A 19,407-nucleotide genomic window follows, 5' to 3' on the forward strand; every position below is an offset into this window, starting at 1 on the left:
AGGCAGGAAAGGGGAAGGAGGAAAGAGAGGCAGGGAAAAGAGAAAGGGAAATAAGGCAGATGAAGCGAAAGGGAAGAACAGAGGAATAACTAAGGTGTGGTAAAAGGCGAAAAGGGAAGAATGCAGAAAAGTGTGAGAGCAGCAGAGTAGGAAAGGGGGGAAATGGAAGGTGCAAGAGGGAGGATGAAGGAAGGAAGGAATTAAGAGATGAGATCGAGAAGAAGAACAGGTGGCGAAAAGTGGAGTAATTGAAGTGGGGAGAGAGGTGACGCATGGGGAAGCAAGGAAAACATGGATATCTGGAGGAGAGGAGGAGAGAGCAAGAGAGAGAGAGAGAGAGGAAAGAGGAAGACAGATAAACGGTTGGAAGAAACTGACAGTGAAAAAGGAATAAGAGAGGAACGAGAGAGGGCTGCAGTGGGGAATTCTGAGAAGGGTCTGAGAATTGGAGAGGATGAATTGCCAGGGAATGAGAAACAGATATAAGGAAATTGAGATTGGACTCTGGAGAAGATGGAGGGAGGGAGAGTGGAAAGGGGTGATAATAAGACAAAGAAGTGTACTGAAGGGCCAGACAGAGAATATGTTGGCAGTGAGCATTTCTCAGAAATAGGGTTTCTCAGAACGCTAGTGTGACACCCTTGGGAGGGAGATGCGGCAGTTCTGGGAGTTTACCGCTGGTTGCCGCATGGAGAGAGAGAGCGCGCACCCGCACCAACACGAAATGAAATAAATCAAACACCTTCACCCTTCCCCCTCGCAGGTATCAGGAAAAAAACAATGAACTAAAACCACAAACTAAAATAACAAAGACAAAGGAAAGTAAAACCGAGCGACAGCGTGTCAGCTCGCCACTCCTAGTTGGCCAACTATTCAGCTGACCAGCCTTGCCGCTTTTCAGTGGCTTTTCTCTCTCTTTCTTGTGCTCTGACAAACAAGACTTAAAACTAACCTCTCTCGTGTGTACTCCCGGTCTCGGCCCCAAACTGTGGAGAGCAACACACCTTTAAGCACCTGGGCTGATTGGTTCACGCAACCCGGGTGCGTGCGCTTTCTCCACCAGACGGTGTTGCCGAGACCAATTCACTTCTCCAGCAGACCCAACGCCCACATAGGACAATGGCTGTTTCACCAGACACTGCTAAAAATGACACACTCACTGTCACCTGAGCTTATAGTAATCACTTGCAATTAACGTGATCACAATCACCACCGTCACCTCATCACTGTTGTCATTAGCATTACTACTGTTGATATTTATGTGGTTAAAAAAGTATGTCAGTAGGTTTTATTTACACATTCAAACTCCCACGATGACGTGCTCTCTCTCTCTCTCTCTCTCTCAGTCTCTTTCTCTCTCTCCCCTCTCTCTCTCTCCCACTCACTTTTTCTTCTTCCTTTCATAAACCACCCACACTCGGTCTCTGGGGCACAGGTGGGAGCAGGACAGAGTGTCCAGTGAATGCACACAACGGAGCTCTTTAGTGGGTAACCTCGGGGAGAGCGCAGAAAAGAAACGGCCAACTTCAGATCAGACCTTGATCTTTAAATATTCACAGGATGCTTCTGGAGCTAAATCAGGGACAAAAGTTTCTTAGACTCGAAACAAAGAAAAGCAAATGAAACGGAAGAGGCTAAAATTAAAACCTTGAAATCAATCAATAAATAAATAAATAAATAAATAGAAACAAAAATTACTGAAAAACGTGTTACTGAAAAAAGTACTGGAAATGAAAGGAGAAGAATCAAAACTGAAAATAAAATATTTGTTGAACCAAAATTCATACTGTACTGATTTTTTTTTCGATTTCAAGGTGTGTTTCAATGTCAACTTATTTTTCTTTTTCAGTTATGTTTTTTCATTTTGAATTTGTGACACTTTTGGCCTGACTCTAGCTCCATAGATAATGTCAAAACAATTCTTCAAGAATGCAACTAATGCCAGCCAAGAGAAAAGCCAGTTAGAAGACAGATGTGAAATCACTGGCTGATCTTTGACGGGTTGATTGTAGTATAACACAAAAGGCAAATATAACTACCACTGTCCATCAACGTGTTGAGAAATGTATTAGCCTGATTTCTGAGTCTTCATCAAAGATTTTTTACATTTCTCTACAAAGACATACAACTGAACTATAAGTGAAAAGACAACTTCCTTGTGTTTTAATAGCTGATCTGTGTGTATCCAATGGTAAAATCATATATTTCCTAATTACCCCAGCTGAGATCTCAAGCATGTCAAAGGCCAGAGGCTAGCTTTGTACCTGATTGCTCTTGAGACTGACAAACTAACCAGATTACATGTTTGACAGAGAGGTGGCCAGCCTACATAGCAATGGCAGCTGTTTCGCTGAGAGAAGGAAAAGGCCAACCAGCTGCACAACATGATAAATCGCACACGCACACATACACATGCACCTCCACACACAGACACACGCACAGTTCTGTGTGTGTCCGTGCATGTGTATATGCAGGTGTGTGCACATTCATGTTTTTCTGTCTATTATGTACGCATGAGTGTTTGTGTCAGTGAGTGTGAATATATGCATATGTATGTTCACCTTTGTTTGTAAGCATGTGTGCAAATTTGCATATGTTTATGTGGACTTGGAGTGGTACATTTTACAATTTTCTCTACATGATAAGCTCACTTGTCCTTGTGATTAGTCCAGTGCTCTCTTTTTACATTTTTGTGTTCCTAAAGCCCATTTTACAACAGTCACACTCAAAGGTAATGCAGAGCATTTTCTCCTGTTTAACACAGACCACCTTGATAGGAATAAGGGAATAAGCACCCGACAGCTTTTCATCTCCTTTCGAATAATTATCAGGATTAAGTGGACTGATAGGCTGCAGACATTGTATGATTCGGTGTGTTTGATTTACCTAACCTTGTATTTAGCCATTCTGTGAAACAAAGACATTAGAATAGACACAACTAGGGTACAGCATAGAAATCATGGCGAAAGATTGCAAAACATTTAGCCTTACACCTATATATTTGTGTCTCCTGTGTACACTACACTCAAGGGAATGGAAGAATGAGTGATGTCCGCAAGAGAAAATGCTCGAGTCTCCTGCACTATGTGCAATGATATCTTGTAAGGTACACCTGTACATGCAACTTGCTTTGGCCAACAAAGAATACATGTCTTTTGCATGAGATGAGCTATTGATGATTTGTACATGATCATATCATATTTTGGCATCTTTGTGAAATACTTTCACGACTATAAGCTTTGGCCTACTTCTAGAATAGTCTGGAATAAACAGCAAATTGTTAAAGCAAGGCTGGTTTGGCCTCATATGTAAAGCATTAGATTCAAGTACTTTTAAATGAAAACTCATTACAAATGCATTTTAGGCCAAGAAAATAACAAAACCAGTAACAGTTGATAATATTCTTCATCTTGAATTTTTCTTATAAGAGTCATGCTTAATGAAACTCAGTTTTTCAGTTTTAAGTGTGGTTGAGTGAACAGACTCAACCTGTCATTAAATTAGCCAGGCTGAAACACACACAAACACACACATTTATATCTTACATATAACAAATTTTAGAGCGATAACATGATTTATTGGCTAGCAAACATGCTAATGAGTAACGCAGATGCTAAAATGCTAGCTAAAGCAACCATTGGGGATGCTAGCTAAAGCAACTATTGGGGGGGGGTGAATGTGAATATACCATATACTGTACAGCTCATATGTTTTTATGTAGCTATATTTGCCCACACATATATACGAGTGGGCAAATATAGCTACGTAAAAACATATGAGCCACAAATGTGCACACAAAGATGCACACAGAATCTGACCTTAGCAATTTATTTATTTATTTTTGTATATTGGTTGGGCCGTACTTTTCATTACACAATTTTTTTCAAAAGAATCTGCCAATGAGTACTGGTTTACTCCAGCAAACAGACCCACGCTTAATGTAGACTTGTGATTGTGCATATTTATTTGCATGTGTGTAACTGTATTTCTGTTTGCACGTGTATGTCAATTTCCATGTACAATTTTTCTACATCTAACCAATTCATAGATTCATAGAGTCACCCTTCTCTCTTACACAAGCAGAGTCTCTATTTTCATTCTGTCTCTCTCTCCCTCTCTCTCTCTCTGTCAGTCAGTCCTTGGCAGGCATCCCTGCTGTTGCCGCGGTAACAAGCCTGCACAGCAACCTCTGACTGTTTGATTGACAGGTCCTCTCAACAACACCCCTCCACTTTCTCTCTTTACCCCAGTCTCATAAAGGTGCTTAACATAAGCATTTACAGTCATGGAAGAACACATTAGCCTCACAGAAAAGAGGCATTTTTATTCCCTGATTCCTTAAGCTGAATGTGTCACACAGGACTAGCAGCATGCTATCTGTTCAGCGCCTTTTTTCCCTCCAGCGCCAAGAGCAAATCGATAAGGAGCCACTCCATGGCCATCCACACAATAAAGAAATCAGTTGACAACAGATAAAATAGAAAAGCAATGATTCCTGTGAAGTAAGAGTAAAACACCATGATGATGATGTTTGCGGGAATGCTACATATTTGAAAGAATGTGACCTCTCTCCTACCAATGAGGGGAATGCTAAGCACACTAGACTAACAACCCTGCAAAATTAAAGTAATCCCAATCAGACACCATGGTTATTAGATCCAATTCATTTGTTACATTGAATAGAGCCAACAACCTTAATGATTTAATATCATTAATGTATTCATGATAGTATACATATACATTCTTTGAAAAATCCAATTTCCAACAAATTTATCCACAATGTTCTGCAGTTTTCACTACTTCACATTTTACACACTGTCTGCTCATTATACGTCATATTAAACATAATTTATACAGCAGGGATTTGAATGGAGAAACTGGGCCAAAGTATCGCATTCTGCTCGAGGGTACAACTTCAGTGCCCTACCAGAGATTAGACCTCACAACCCTTCAGGTCAAGTGGTAAACCCACTCTTCTACACTGCTGTTCTCAATGCTCTAACCAAATGCATGGTCATTTCCTCTGAAATAAAATACGCACGTGTTCTAACTGCAATATTCCAGGCCCAAATCAAGCTGCCTTTTGGTTCTGAGCAGCACTCCTGTTCTGTTGCTGCAAATGTGTCCGATTTTTTTGTTTTTACCCCTTCTTCAAAATTGACCGCCAGAGGCAGTTTAATCCTAGACAGCTACAAGGCTTGATTTCAACTTTGAATTGTGGTGTCACATGGAATATCTAACCACATCCTGAAAACATTTCAGATCTATCTTTCCCTCTTTCAGAATGTTTCTCCAGCTCTAACAGTCTATCTGTGCTCTGCTTTTCCCTTCTTTGCTCCCTTTTTTTCCATAGCCAACCGTAACCATGTTAGGGAAGAACTCAATGAAAAAATCTACACAGTGAAGAAAGACAGGGATAAAGAGGAAGGAAGGAAGGGATGAATGAAATGGTGCAAAAGCCCCAGCGGACCGGAGGGAAGGAGTAGGAGGGGTAGTGAGCGGAGGTTTTGTTTCCTGTTGGATGTGTGTGGGCGTGGGCATGTGGGAGTGGGCATCTGCGAAAGAGCACTCGGAAACTGGGTCTTGTGTGTGAGGGAGGCGTGTGTGTGTGTGTGTGTGTGTGTGTGTGTCAGTGTAGTCATTCTTTTGACCATCACATGTGTGGGAGGACCCTAAAGGCTTGCGAGATATTACGTGTCTACATCAGTCAGGATGTGATGAGCATGCCTACTATGGTCTCAACTGTGGGTTTGTATTTCATTATGAAATGGGAAACCAGAGGTTGTAAGGCTCTTGCATTTGCGCAAGGAAGTGTATTTTGTCAGGTGACGTCCATTGAAGGGCTGTATGTCTCCTGGTGGAAACGCACCGGAACGAATGAATCGTTGAAACGAGTGATCTCATTGACTTCATTTCAATTTGCCCGCTGATGAAAGAAATGTTGTGCAAGCGGCAGAAACCATAAGGATCCAGAGAGCCCGAGGAGAGCGCGTCCATGTTTCCGCACTGATGCTCTGCTTTCTGCCCGAGGGTTCAGATTAAGGGACTGTGACGACGCACCGTGAACTCTGCGTTACGAGTGAGTACGCACACTGGAGGATGTGACATCACGGAAACAACACACTGTCTTATACACGTGAACATGTGTCATTTCTGCGTGCGCGCACGTGTGTGCATGCATCATGGGTGTATGCGCAAGCCATGACCCAGTGCTTGTTGATCTGCAGAGACACAACGGGGCCAGATTGTCCTATAAATATAGGCCACCCTTCTTCTCTCTTCCCCTCTTCCTCTACCATCCCTACATCCCCCTGCTCCTTCCCTCACTTCTCACTTTTTCCTTTGCGCTCCCTGGGTTCACAGAACTTCCATCAAGGATGAACACCTGAAGCTCTTCCGCTGGAATGCAATGTTGACTATCTGACAACGAGTTTGGTGGGGTCATAGTGCGTACAATAAACATGCACTTATTGTGCGTCGCTTTGGATAAAAGCGTCTGCCAAATAAATGTAATGCAATGTCACCCAAGGAGAAGGGGAATACATTAAGTATGCACATAATCTTTTGGAAAATGAAACATAGAGGTTGGCTGTGGACACTTTAAAGCAACACACAACAACAGCAACATAATACACGAGTAAAAGATGATGGAGATATTTGGATGGAAGTAATCAGTCGGTCCTAAACCTGAAGAACACTGAGCTACAAAAAAGGCTCTTGTTGTCCTTAAGGCAAATATGTATTTGTATTTTTTCTGAAACTATTCAGAGAAAATCATTGCCCTGTTATTTTGCATTGCTTAGTGTCAATTCGTCATGATCTGAACAAAATTGATTAGCAGTACCCCAAGTGGGAAATTTTTTACTAGATTCCAAAAGACAGCACAGACACAAGCAACATGATTTTTGATTCACCTATATCAAGTGATCCAACTGTGCTCAATCATCACTAAAGAATGGCAGTGATTTAATGCAATTATTCACTGGGCCACTGCCAGACTTCATTGCTGGAATAGCATGTATGTGAAATTGGCAGTTTACCATGGCATTGAAAGCATCTGAAATTGAAATCGTTCCACCAGCAGTCCTGAATTCCCACACCCTCCAAAGAAATACTTGGATAGTTTGCCCGTTCTACCCCCGGTTTCGCCCAGCCCAACTCCTCCACTGTCAATGGCACCATACACCCACTCGGTACACCCACCAGGTTTTAGTTCAGTTTACTTTATAACCAGCTTTATCACCAGCCCTCCCTCCTGCTCTCTCCCTCTCTCCCTATGACGCAGGGAACAGTTATCTGCCATAGCAGCTAGGCAACAATGCCACTGAGCCGGCCTCTATCTCTCTCCCTCCATCTCTCCCTCTCTCTCCCTCTATCTCTCCCTTCTCTCACACTCTAAATTGTGATGAATTCGAGATCTGTGATATTCTGCCAAACCTCTCTGCATTTCAGCCATGGGGACACAGAGGACTGAAGCTTGCGTTCAGCTGCATTTCTTACTTTTTTACCTTTCTCTTCTGTTTTATCCTTTTTTATTTCTCCTGCCTTCCTCTCTTTCACGAAGGCAATCAATAAAACGGTAAATTTGTCCAGTGAATAACAAAAACAATAAAATAAAACAATCTTTCCCTATTCGTTAATGGAGCACTTAAGGATTCCAATGGTAAAGACACATGTCTGTGTTGTCTGTGACTTGCTTCCAACTGCATTTAAGAATATTTCTACACATTGTACAATGATGGCACTAACAACAACATAATGTTTCAATTAAGAATTCTGTACTCTAGGCATCTATAGGCCAGTGAATCCCACCTGAAATGAAGGGGAGTACGTGGAGCTGATTCAGTCAGAATTATGCAGATCATTCGTTTGCTCCAGAAAACCATACAAGACAGATTAAAATTTCTCTGTGTTTCAGTTCAGGATGCAAAAAAGGGAATGTTGTGTAATGTCTGACTAACAATAAAGCAGTTTCAACATCATTAGATTTAATTAAGGCAAGCATGAATGCATATATTCAATTATGCCACCAAGTTCCATATGCATTCTTCTGCGAAGGAGGAGCTTGTGTCATATTACACCACATCCAATATCAACAATGCAATATGTCTTCCTGAGTTTTTCACCCAATATTGGTTATCTTGCATGTTTTTAAAACATACTGCACTGTATTGGTCATCTTGAACTGATATAGAGTATATCAATTCATTGACATGCCATTGCACTATTGTCCAAAAAGAACAATTAACACATTTTATGTTGTGTTATTTCTCCTGCATTCGATCGGAAAATGTTTATGGTGGCTCAGGACTTTTATTCTTGTAAAGCGCAGAGATGTCGGGTAGTGTAACTGTTCAAAGGTAAATATATAAATTTGGTTAAAATCTCACATCATTCAGGGTAAGCTAGTAAAATCAGTGAAAATACTGTAATATTTTAAAACCTTAGTGTTTATAAAATTAGTGCAAATGCTTAATGTACACCTTTGAGCTCATTGTCAGGACTTGAAATAGCTGGCACTAGAATGGGCGGTTAAATTAGGTTATAATACAGCAAAGCCAGGATTTCCAGTTACAGCATGATGTTACGGTTGGGTAATTTTACTGTCTGCACTAAACCCGTTTGTTTCCACGTGGGTCGGGTGATGAAATAGGGGGTGTGTCAGTTAAAAAATTTCACACTGTGCGAGTTAGGTGTTGAATAATTTGTTTGCTTTATAAATTAACCGAACTGGACTACCTTTCAACTATAACATTGGTGCTATGTGCCATTTTGTTGGTCTTTATCAATGTGCACATTGTAACATGGAACATATGGAGCAGAGAGGCAATCTCACAAGACTGTTTGATGGAAGTTCGGACAGAGAGAGACCATTTCAGATAGCTAAATAAATAAACAGTAGAACCTCTAAGATAAAAAAGCATAGAGAACAAAGGTTTTCAGTACAGTTATTTCTACGGTAACTTGTGCCAATTTTTTTTTTAATTTCAGTTCTTTCATTGGAATTGTTACTTACATTATAGTTACCTTATATTTAAATATACCACTCACATTTTGTAGCCAAAGACCTTTGTTTTAATGAACCAATAACCAGGATTTCATTAGAATTGTTTTTTTTTTCAACCACTGCTTTTCATCTCCTTTTCAGTGACCTGCTATTTTTGGTTTCCTTTTGGATGTTTATAAGTATCAGAAAGCATTGTGGAGTTTATTAGTAGCACCTGGTTTTAAGGTAGGCAATTGAGCTGGAAAAGACAGTGACATGCTCAAATCTGCACAACAGAAACAACACAGATAAATAACACCCTGATTAACATAAAGACATGAAACAGAATGGAGGCATCATGCTGTGTTTCACCCATTGCAGGTTTTCATTGGGCAAACCCACCCTCCTTTATGGAAAGTCCAGTTGCAGAAGACCGGCAATGGCTGAAATGCATTTACTCTACTCTGATTTATGCGTTTTGAGCACCTGGGTGTTTTTTTTCTGCAGTGTACATTTCAGCGCATCTACCGTGGAAGCGGTACTCATAAACTCTGCAGACTGAGACATAACCTGCTGTCTAATTTTGATCATACTTAAATTTCATATCAATGTAAAGTAATTTGCTTCAGTTTAATGCTTGCCTTTTTGCAGTAGGGGCTTGATATATATGAGGATTCATTATGAATGCGACTTACAAGTTTGGTTGGCCTGCAACGACCTGTTGGCTGTGGAATATCACAACTCCATCAATGACAGACAACTGAAGTTGAAAGTACATGTACATCTATACATGTCATAGTAAATTGTCCTATAAACTCTAAACATGCCGCACACCTTCCTCCTCTTAATTGCAGACTATCTTGATAGCATCTAAGGAAGCTGAGGAGGCTTTTATTAGAGTGTGATAAATGCGTGTGGCAACTGTATTTCTCAGACAAGTACATTTACACAACAAAACTGAAAGTTGGCTTTGGTCATGGGGCAGTGGTATTAAAAGGGAAAAAACGAAGCCTAACTGATTGGCCATAATGAAACCAAACCCCCACACCCTCCAGTAATTTATTCTTCTTAAACCAATCGTATTAACAACAGCAGGTGCACTTCAGTTTCTAGCCACAAAATAACTGCTTCATTCGCCACCGCTCTGTGTTCTTGCTAAAGTGCGTGTTGACTGTGAAAATAGGGCTCTATATGTCATTTGGTATATACCTGCAATACATATATATATTAACTAGCATTTTACATTCTTAAATTCAATAATGTTGTTCTATTGAATCAGAACTACAGAAATAATGTCAGTGTGCTAAAGAGAAAAACATTTTCCCTCAGTTTCAATTTGTTTTCATTTCCCTACAGGAAGCTGTAGTTGAAAATCATCAAAAATTTAAATATCTTGTGAAAGACAAAAAATGACATTTATTTATCCTACAATTTAAAATTAATGAAGTGGCATACATTTCACCTAGTCTAAACACTGATTTTTTGTTTATTTTGTTTATGGATAATGCACAGAAAATAGATCATTTCAAAAGCATTTATGGTCACACTAAATTATGGCGGTGCAAACTGATCAATCATGTTTAAAAACAGACTGTCAAACAAATATGAATGCATCATTAACACTTGAGTGAACATAAAAAATAGTTTTTTTGCTTCTGTCATTTTTACTTCTTTCACCATATATTCTCATTTACCCCAGATAATGAATTGAGAGTTGTGTCTCTCAAGTCACAACTGTGCTACCTGAGTAATGAACACTACAGTTGAAAAATATGGACTCCTGCAAAGCACTCCACTGCATGCTAGTGACTTTGTTCCAGATAACAGGGCAACAGTACTATGGGAGAGCTAGTCTACGGTATATAGTCCTCATTGAAAGTGAGGTACATCTTGGCTGTAGCGCCAAGCCAGCACTTTTGGTGAGCACCTTTTCTGACGGACCCACTCAAGAGCCCCTCCCGAAACAGTATTAATAAGGAACCCACTTAACAGCCCATTAATGTCAAGTAAACTTATTAAAGGACAAAATGGTACCAGCAAAGCTATAGTGCCTAAACCTTTTCAGTCTATGATGTTACCTCAACACACCATGACCAGGACTAAGCATTTCTAACAAAGTTAGGGTAAGAAGTTATCAAGTCACATTCTGTTCAGTTCCCCTTCTTTGCTCCACACTCTCTAACTCACCTCTTCTTGTTGCTGTCTGAATCCCGGTGCCTCCAGTCCAGCCGGCTCTTGCGATAGAGCAAGTTCATGTCGCCGTGGGGATTTTGCCCTTCCCGGCCAATCACAGCACAATGCAGCCGGTTGCCCCGCCTCTCAATGTCCCGCAGGAAATGCTCCACCGCCACATCCTGGGCAGAGCCAGAGCTCATGGTACAGAGGCCAATCAGAAGAGAGAGGGGGGGGGGGCTTCACAAAATTCCCCCCGATGAAGAACCTAGACATAAAAATGGAGCAAATCATTCGCGTTAATATTGCTTTTAAATTTGCAATATTTATATATGTCTTTGACGAGTGTTTATACTTGTTTAAAGCCATTCAACTGTCAAGCAAACAGATGTAATATCAGTTGCCCTCAGCTTATTGTACATACAGTTAAATTCTGAAGGCTAAACAACATTCCTTCAATTGTACCATACAGAAAGATCCACACACTTTCACTGAAAGGGGAACCCCAGGCAACTTCATTCCTCAAGGACTGAGGTTCAAATATTATGAGGACACCTCCTTTACATTCAGAATCGCGAAGGTAGTTTGGCTCCTTTCACACAAAATGCAGGGACTTGAATCAAACCACAAGGAAGTGAGATACAGTAGTGGACTGAAATACCAGAGCCATCGCATAGCTCCAGGCCCCCAGAGTGGTCGACCTCTGCTGTGCACTGTCACTGCAAAGCAGTAACATGGTTTGTCACATGACATAGCACAGACATTCTTCCAAGGCATTTCCCACAGAGCGTTGGGAGCTTGTTGTGGGGCAGATATTCGTGTGTCAGACCATGGAGCAGACTTTGATAGAGCATCCTGATTGGCTGCCCACAGCCCATACAGTATGCTGGTTTCCTCTTCTGCGACCAGTACAAAACCAAGCATGAGGGTTTAATTTAATTGTTTTTCCTCATTCATTTAGATGCCTAAGGGCAATTATAGCATTCTTATCCTTATGATTCTCAAGTCATTAGCACTTATTTCATTATTATTGGTGGAATTGTAGCATTTTGACTCAAAAATTCTAATCAGCATCAGTTAGAGGTATAAGCAGATTACATTACAAAAGATCAGATGACTGCTTACTGTTGATCTATAGACTGATAGATTAATTAATATGTATATATGTCACACAGTAATGAATACCTGTATGCAGTGTACAAATGACCATGCCACACCAATAAAACACACATGCACACACGCACACACTCACACACACAGACACTTTATTATTGCCACTGTTATTACTTCATGAATGCCACAATCCTAAGAAAGCCCACAACTTAACACAGTGGCACACAGAAATGAACTTAAAAGTGTTTCCATATTTGTCACAATCATCCTCGAATCCAGACTGATGGCACTGTAGTTAGTCCCTGTAAAACTGTGAGCATGTCTGTGTGTGTGTGTATGTGTGCAAGCACGAGTGTGTGTGTGTGTGGGTTTCCGAGCTCCCGTCTGAAAGTCTGAGTCTCCAAATGTTCAGCACTAAACAGTCTGCCCTCCAGCGTACCATTAGTCTGCATGAATTAATCAAAATAAAATATAAAAATGGGGGCTAAAGAGGGGGAGGGATAGAAGGAGGGAAGGAAATTTTTAATTGGTGAAATGGAAGATTCACACCCTCCTGAGGGAACATACCCACAGCTCAAACTAACGCTGCCCCTCCCCCTTAAAACAGGAATGAAATTTATATGCAGTTCCCAGAGAAAGCTACTGGCTCATCTAAAGGCTCTTGATCTTGTTCTTTCTGTTTCTGGACAAGAAATGTGTCCATATGCCATTATCACTTGTGCAAACAGTGTTTGGGTGACCATATTAAATTTGATGTGTAGATAAACAAACCACACAGCACCAGCAACTAAAAAATATGTATACTCTTCACAGCAGGATGAGCAGGGTAGCAATAACAAGGGCATGTGTGGTTGACTGCATGATCCATGGTGGGTGTAATGGGGGCCAACCTTTGATCAGGTTCTCTGGTGTATGAGTCATTAAACCAGCACTGCAAGCGCAAGGTGGCAGCTTGGGGAAGGAGAAGGCAGGGAGGGGGCATGGGGAGGGAAAATGGGGACTTGAAAGGGAAGAACAAAAATTGAAAAATGGGATGGAGGGAAGCAGAGGGGGGAATGGCAAAGGAAAGCAGGCTTTGGGAAAATGGAAGAGAGCAGTGGAAAAGGGAATAGGAAAGCAGTCAACAGAAGGGAGAGTATGGATGGAAATGAGTGAAGCAGAATGGCAAGTGAATGAACAGAACAGGGACGTTAAAAAGGTGGGAAAAAAGAGAAGGCAGCAGGGAATTAGAGTCGTAACTCAGAGGATTCAGGCTCAAACCTCAGGCAGAGCCCATCGCTGTACCCCTCAGCAAGGCGCTGAACCTACACTGCTTCAGTAAAACTTCCTGTTGTCCGAATGGATTGCATAAAAACTGTATAAAGCCCTGTTAGTTGCTCTGGGTAAGAGTGTTGGCTAAATGCCCAAATGTAATGCACATTACATCACCTCCCCTTTGTTGATATTAGTTTCCCACATTCAGGCTGTGGGGTTAGGTAACCCTGGCTCTGGAGAGCCAGAGATGTTTCTAGGATTTGCTCCATCCAAGCTTGACAGCCTGAGTCTGAAGGATTGGGCAGAGTAGGCCTACCTCCAGCGCATGGACACCCGCCTTCATTAACCCTACTTATTACTCACCTACAAACAACTAATCACCTCCTTTCATTAACCCTGATAATCAGACCAACTGCAGCCAGAGGTGTGAATAGAGCAAAAAAAGAAGCACAAACATCTCAGGCACTCTAGAACAGGGTTGAGCAATTCTGGTCCTGGAGGCCTGGTGCAGGTTTTTGTTTTCACCAGTCACCTGGGCCAAATCAGCTAACCGGCTGTTTATGCCAACACTGGTTCACACATAGACCACAGTAAAATGTTCATATAGGGACACAAGAAACAGTCTTCAGCCCCGTTTTAGCTAGTATCGCCAGAACCTTCACCGTGCAAAAATGAGCACTGACCCTTGCTATTGAAGTGCCAATTGTGTACTTGGCAGAGAAGGGTGCATCATTCGAATTGGTGGGGCAGCAGCAGAGGCTGTAAAAGGAACCTCAGGGACGTGAAATTGCTAAACAGCCGCCACTTCCCAAGCAATCTCACTGCCCTCAGACAGACAAACCTTATATGTACACAGTAGCTACATTCCATAAAACAAAACCATTGCGTAGGATGCAAAATGAATGATCAGCAATATAGCAATATATCAAACCATATACACAGCCATCGCTATCAACAACCCAAACGCTGCTTCTGGAATTCAGGGTCATTTAGGGAAATTAAATGATTTTGTGAAATTAATGTTGCCGCCCAAAAAAAAAAAAACCTGTTTTATGGCACACGTTAATGCAGAACACACATCTGTATCCCTTCTTATTGTTGTATCGTATTGTTACAAAAGACTAATTGGGTTAGGGAGCTGGCTACAGGTTTTCTTTGTTCGTTGGGCTTCAATTTAGTCTCCAGCATCCGGCAGGGAGCAGGGCTGCCTGGCAATTATTGCATTACAGTGGTGAGGAAGTGTGCAATTATGTCACCCTGGAGTGCTCAGAGGTGCCTCCAAACAGCTCCAGAGAGGATTGTCTCTCTCTCCACATCGGATCGGCCCAGCGTGACATTAGACTTCGTGTCTGTAAGCTGCCTGCATATGACCCCTCGTCCCCGGGTCGAAGGTTCCCTCAGTCAGCGTGTGAAATCTTCCAGCGTCTGCGGCTCCAGCTGTGGTTCTGGTTCAGGGTGGACCGAGGGTCTCCGATAATGTGACAACTCTACAGTTGCAATGTGTCAGCCCTCTCTCCGTGGGTGAGATGCAATGAACAGGGCTGTCATGGTGTCAGGGGCAGGGCATGTTGTTGATTGGCGGGTCAGGCTCTTGTAGCCAGACCAAATCTGGACACAAAGTAGAGGCCGAGGCACAGAATTTCTCAGTAGACCCTGATCAATTCTGGCACTGCCTACATCTGAATTGCACCTGTATTCTCCACCAGAGTTTTCCCTACAGACCTTACAAAAGTATGCTTCTGACCATAGTGACCGTCAACATAGGCTTTCATTTATGGGGGTACACAACAGCAGATGACGTAGTGCTGGGGAGCACATTTAGAGTTAAACCTGTGGGGCACCAATCCAACTTGTATGCTAACTTGTATGCTTGTATGCTGCCCAAACTCAGTCTCAAAGCGATTTAACTCATCAGCTAGATTACAGAGCAAAATGAACACACTTCATCCACAATTTAAGAAGAAACAGAGTCTCATTTTTTCTTCATATTTGAGACAGCAGCAGCAAGACAGGGAGGGAGACAGAAGGTTGCATGCAATGCATTGGCATTGTGTGATAATCATAACCAGGCAGAAACTGACAGAAATTCTGGATGTACCCCAAACATCCTGATTTTGTGTTTTATCTTTCCCAGCCCAAGGGGATTATGGGACTGCAGAGGTGGCGTGGGTAAGGAGCTGATTCAGTGTACTGAGTCTGTGAGGTTTTACTTAAGTAGTCCAGAAAAGAGCTGCTGGACACTCTCTCTCTCTCTCTTACTCACAATCCCTCTCTCTCTCTCTCTCTCTCTCTCACACACACACACACAAAACAAAATCACAGATACAGACAGACACACACAAACTACAATCAAACACCCAGCATTGCTCTGTCCAGAGGATTTTGAAGTCACTGAAATCTACCGCAAAGAAGAGTAACAAAAACAGACGGATGCGTACTTCACAAAATCAGATCCAAATACATAGCTGTAGGATATATCTCCCCTGTAGACACAGGCACAGACACATACAAACACAAAGACAACTGAGAATTACGTGGGAGATGGACATGCCTATAATTCAGCTACAGGGTTTAAGGCTATGAGATCAGATCTGTGACACAGGCTTTTAATGGTAAACCCTGTCTGCATTTTCCTGGAGACAGTTATGAGAGAGGAGTCATAGACTGGTCAACTAGAGGATGCATGAGCTTGTATGTCACACAGACCCATGTGATCTGTGACACGTTTGGGTGTTTCTAGTTCTCCAGAGCTCTCCTAACTGAGCACCGATGAGGTGTGAAGGTGAAATATTTATATGAAAACTCAAATGTTGAAACCAAATATGATGCAATGTTAATCTAATGTGTTCATTTCCGCAGATGCACCAAAAATGAAATACCCAGACACTGAAATCTGCAGGTAAAATATGCAGTGAGGATGGCTTTGATTGTGATAGCAGTAATGAGGAACGTGCCGCCCTCCTTGGCATCAGCATCTTTGTTAGACGAGGAACTCGTTTATGTTGGGCCGGGACTATCAGCCCAACCATATTGAATTTGAGTACCTACATCTGGCTCAGCTGCAGTCTTTCCCCGCCCAGTTTCATGCAAATATCAGGAGAGAGGTTATGCAAATAAGCAGCCTGATTTTCATGTGCCCGAGGAAAATTTCCTTGCGAAAGATTTGTTAACCAAGAGCAATGTCATTGTGGCATGCCACAGTAACGACCTTGAACAGCTTGGCCTTGCTTTATTTGAAGAGCTTTCGCAAATGTAAAGACCAGTACTTCCCCAAGCATGCACACACACCAGCATGAGCCAGACCTGAAAATCCCATTGGAAGCAGTTGGGTGAAGTCTGCCTGTATTCTGTTGTTGCTTTGCTTGGGCTGATAACAGCCCCAGGCAAGGAATTATTTTGACAACTGTGCAAACCCTGTCCATGCACCATGCTGCTGTACCCCCTTGGCACCGTCTTACTGCTGTAGCAGCCCGGCACACATTCTCATAACATTCCTGGAATGCACCGGCAGTGTCACAAAGCTATGATTATATTACTCCAGTGTAGCAGCAGTCTTGTAAGAAGGTTAGGAGCGAGCATCATCCCTCAGCTCAGAGCCTGTAAACCACCGTGCTGTTGTAATTTCACCGTCGACACACCGTACCAGCACCGTCTGGATCTGAGAAATGTCAGACTGAAATGGAACTGCAAATTAGTCTTGATTTTGAGTACCTTATCACACACAAAATCTGTCGCAGGAAGATACAGAAAGAGAGAAAGGGAGGGGTAGGCAGAGAGAGACGGGGAGGGGTTCAAATAATACAGGAGGACAGTCAGACGGGGTATAAAGAAGCCGGCAGAGGGAGAGAGAAAGAAAGAAAGAAAGGAAGGAAGAAATAAAGGCAGTTACAGAAAGAGAGAGGAAGGTGGGGATGGGGGAGGGACATAAATCCCTGTCTCTCACACCAGTCGCTGCTGTGTGTGTGGTCTCCTAGCAACACTGTCTGCTGCCTCTCTCACTCTCTCTTTCTGTCTCGTTGCCCACCGTGTGTAAAGCAGCACATGGGCGAGAGAGAGATAGAGAGAGAGACAGCGATGGAGAAGGGGAGAGAGATAGAGAGAGAGAAAGGGAGAGAGAGTGGGGCTGCAGAGGTAGAGATCAACACACAGGAGCTGTCATGGACTTCTGAGATGGAGAGGGCATATATATATAAATGCAGTCCATATATATGAAAAGAAACCTGAAACCTGTGGGGAGATAGGTCAAAACAATGATACAGAAACAGGGAGACAGGTACAGCCAGTGGGAAACAAAGAGAAAAAAATGTGTAATATTTTTGATTCTGTATCTGGTCCATTACTTGATTTTAACATACTTTTTGAACATTCTTGTAATAATATGTATCATTTCATTACATACAAGACAAAAGGCATGAGTGTACTGACTCAAACATGCATACTGTATACCCATAAGGAGGGGGAGGGAGAGAGAGAGAGAGAGGGGAGAGAGAGAGAGAGAGAGAGAGGAACCCCAGGAAACCTTTAGGTTAAATCAAGGTTATCCTTTTCAGAGTGCATAGCATCACGCAGAGAGACTACAGCATCTGTTCCCTTTCTATCGCTGGGTTCATAACATTTTGAGAAACTACAAAATATGACCACTAAAATGCTTCCACTCACAAAGAAACACACCCTGGCGCAATGCTTTGTGTGCGACGTGCTCTCGTAGAGTAAACACAATGGGCTACAGAACAGGGAGAAAAAAAACAAGATGCGCTCTACAGAGGACTGCCAGATATTCCCTCAGGTTTTTTCATTGAAAAATAAATGGAAAAGCATAACACAAAGCAAAAGACATTCAATAATGTAATGGACAAAAAATAGAATAAAGTCAGCCAGTGCTTTCTAATGCTTACCACTTTATTGGGTTATTGAGTAAAAATGGATGAAAATCTATTGACCCACTCAGATATGAGTATGACAGTGTCACACACAGCAACACTGGGCTAAGTAAATAAAACCATATATACCAAATGGTGGTAAGCGTTGCTGGAGTAAAAATGCATTATAATTTATTACAGATACCAAAACACGATATTTTTCATAAGTTTGACGGTGGTCGGGAGAAGCGACCAAGATGAAAACACTGCAGATGCTGCCCGAGAATTTAAGATGTAATTGAGTGGCGTGGCCTACAGTGCGTCTACTGCAAGGCTGCATAAACGCTGGGTGAAGATTCTGGGCCGGCCAGGTGAACACGCCCAGCTCGGCCCCTCTGCCCCCCTCCAGCGAGCGCAGGCGCGAGCGTGCCTCTCCGCGGGCTGTCATCCTGGGATCGCTCTGCCCGTTTCTCTGCTTCCCGAACTCAACGTGCTTGTCGCAAATTAATCTTTCATGGCGCGGGAACCAAAAATAAACTATCTTCTTCCCTCCCCATTGTTTGCCCTCTCCCCCACGTGCTTTGGCATACAGGAGAGAAGAAGGGAAAAATCAGAGGGGTAGAGAGAGAGAAGGAGAGAGGGGATGGAAAGGAGAAGAGAATTTGCTTTTGGATATCGTTTTTTTTAAACAGTATAATGGCTACTCTGGCAGCTGTGACTAGTAAATATTTAATGAAATAAAAACTACAATATGTATTCCAGAGTTACATACAGGAACAGCCTCCATTCCCAAGGGGTTCATAACCCTGAAGTTCAACTGCCGTCATCGGATAGACACTGTTTGCAACACTCTCTGTGCACGTGTAATCCACTTTGCCGTAATGTCTGTTTATGAGTTATATGACGGACGTTTACTGAGGATTTATTGAGCCCCAACTCAGCCGAGGGAGAGCCAGAGCAGTGAAGCTTAAAAGGCATCAAATATGGCGTTGAACATTGTTCATCAATCCTTCCCTTCCCCAT

At 42.3% G+C, this 19,407-nt stretch overlaps 1 protein-coding gene across 2 annotated transcripts in view; it reads right to left on the bottom strand.

Moving 5' to 3' along the window:
* The window catches only part of LOC135251477 (neuronal tyrosine-phosphorylated phosphoinositide-3-kinase adapter 1-like), a 51,808-nt gene that overhangs the window by 22,278 nt on the left and 10,123 nt on the right, over nucleotides 1-19,407 (bottom strand). For both annotated transcript variants that reach the window (XM_064328975.1, XM_064328977.1), the window contains exon 2: nucleotides 11,174-11,426. In XM_064328975.1, the coding sequence (XP_064185045.1) occupies nucleotides 11,174-11,361 (188 nt within the window). In that variant the 5' untranslated portion in view covers nucleotides 11,362-11,426. The remainder of the gene's footprint in view (nucleotides 1-11,173; nucleotides 11,427-19,407) is intronic.

This window comes from Anguilla rostrata, chromosome 3 (assembly GCF_018555375.3).
Source record: "Anguilla rostrata isolate EN2019 chromosome 3, ASM1855537v3, whole genome shotgun sequence".
Lineage (NCBI taxonomy): Eukaryota > Metazoa > Chordata > Actinopteri > Anguilliformes > Anguillidae > Anguilla > Anguilla rostrata.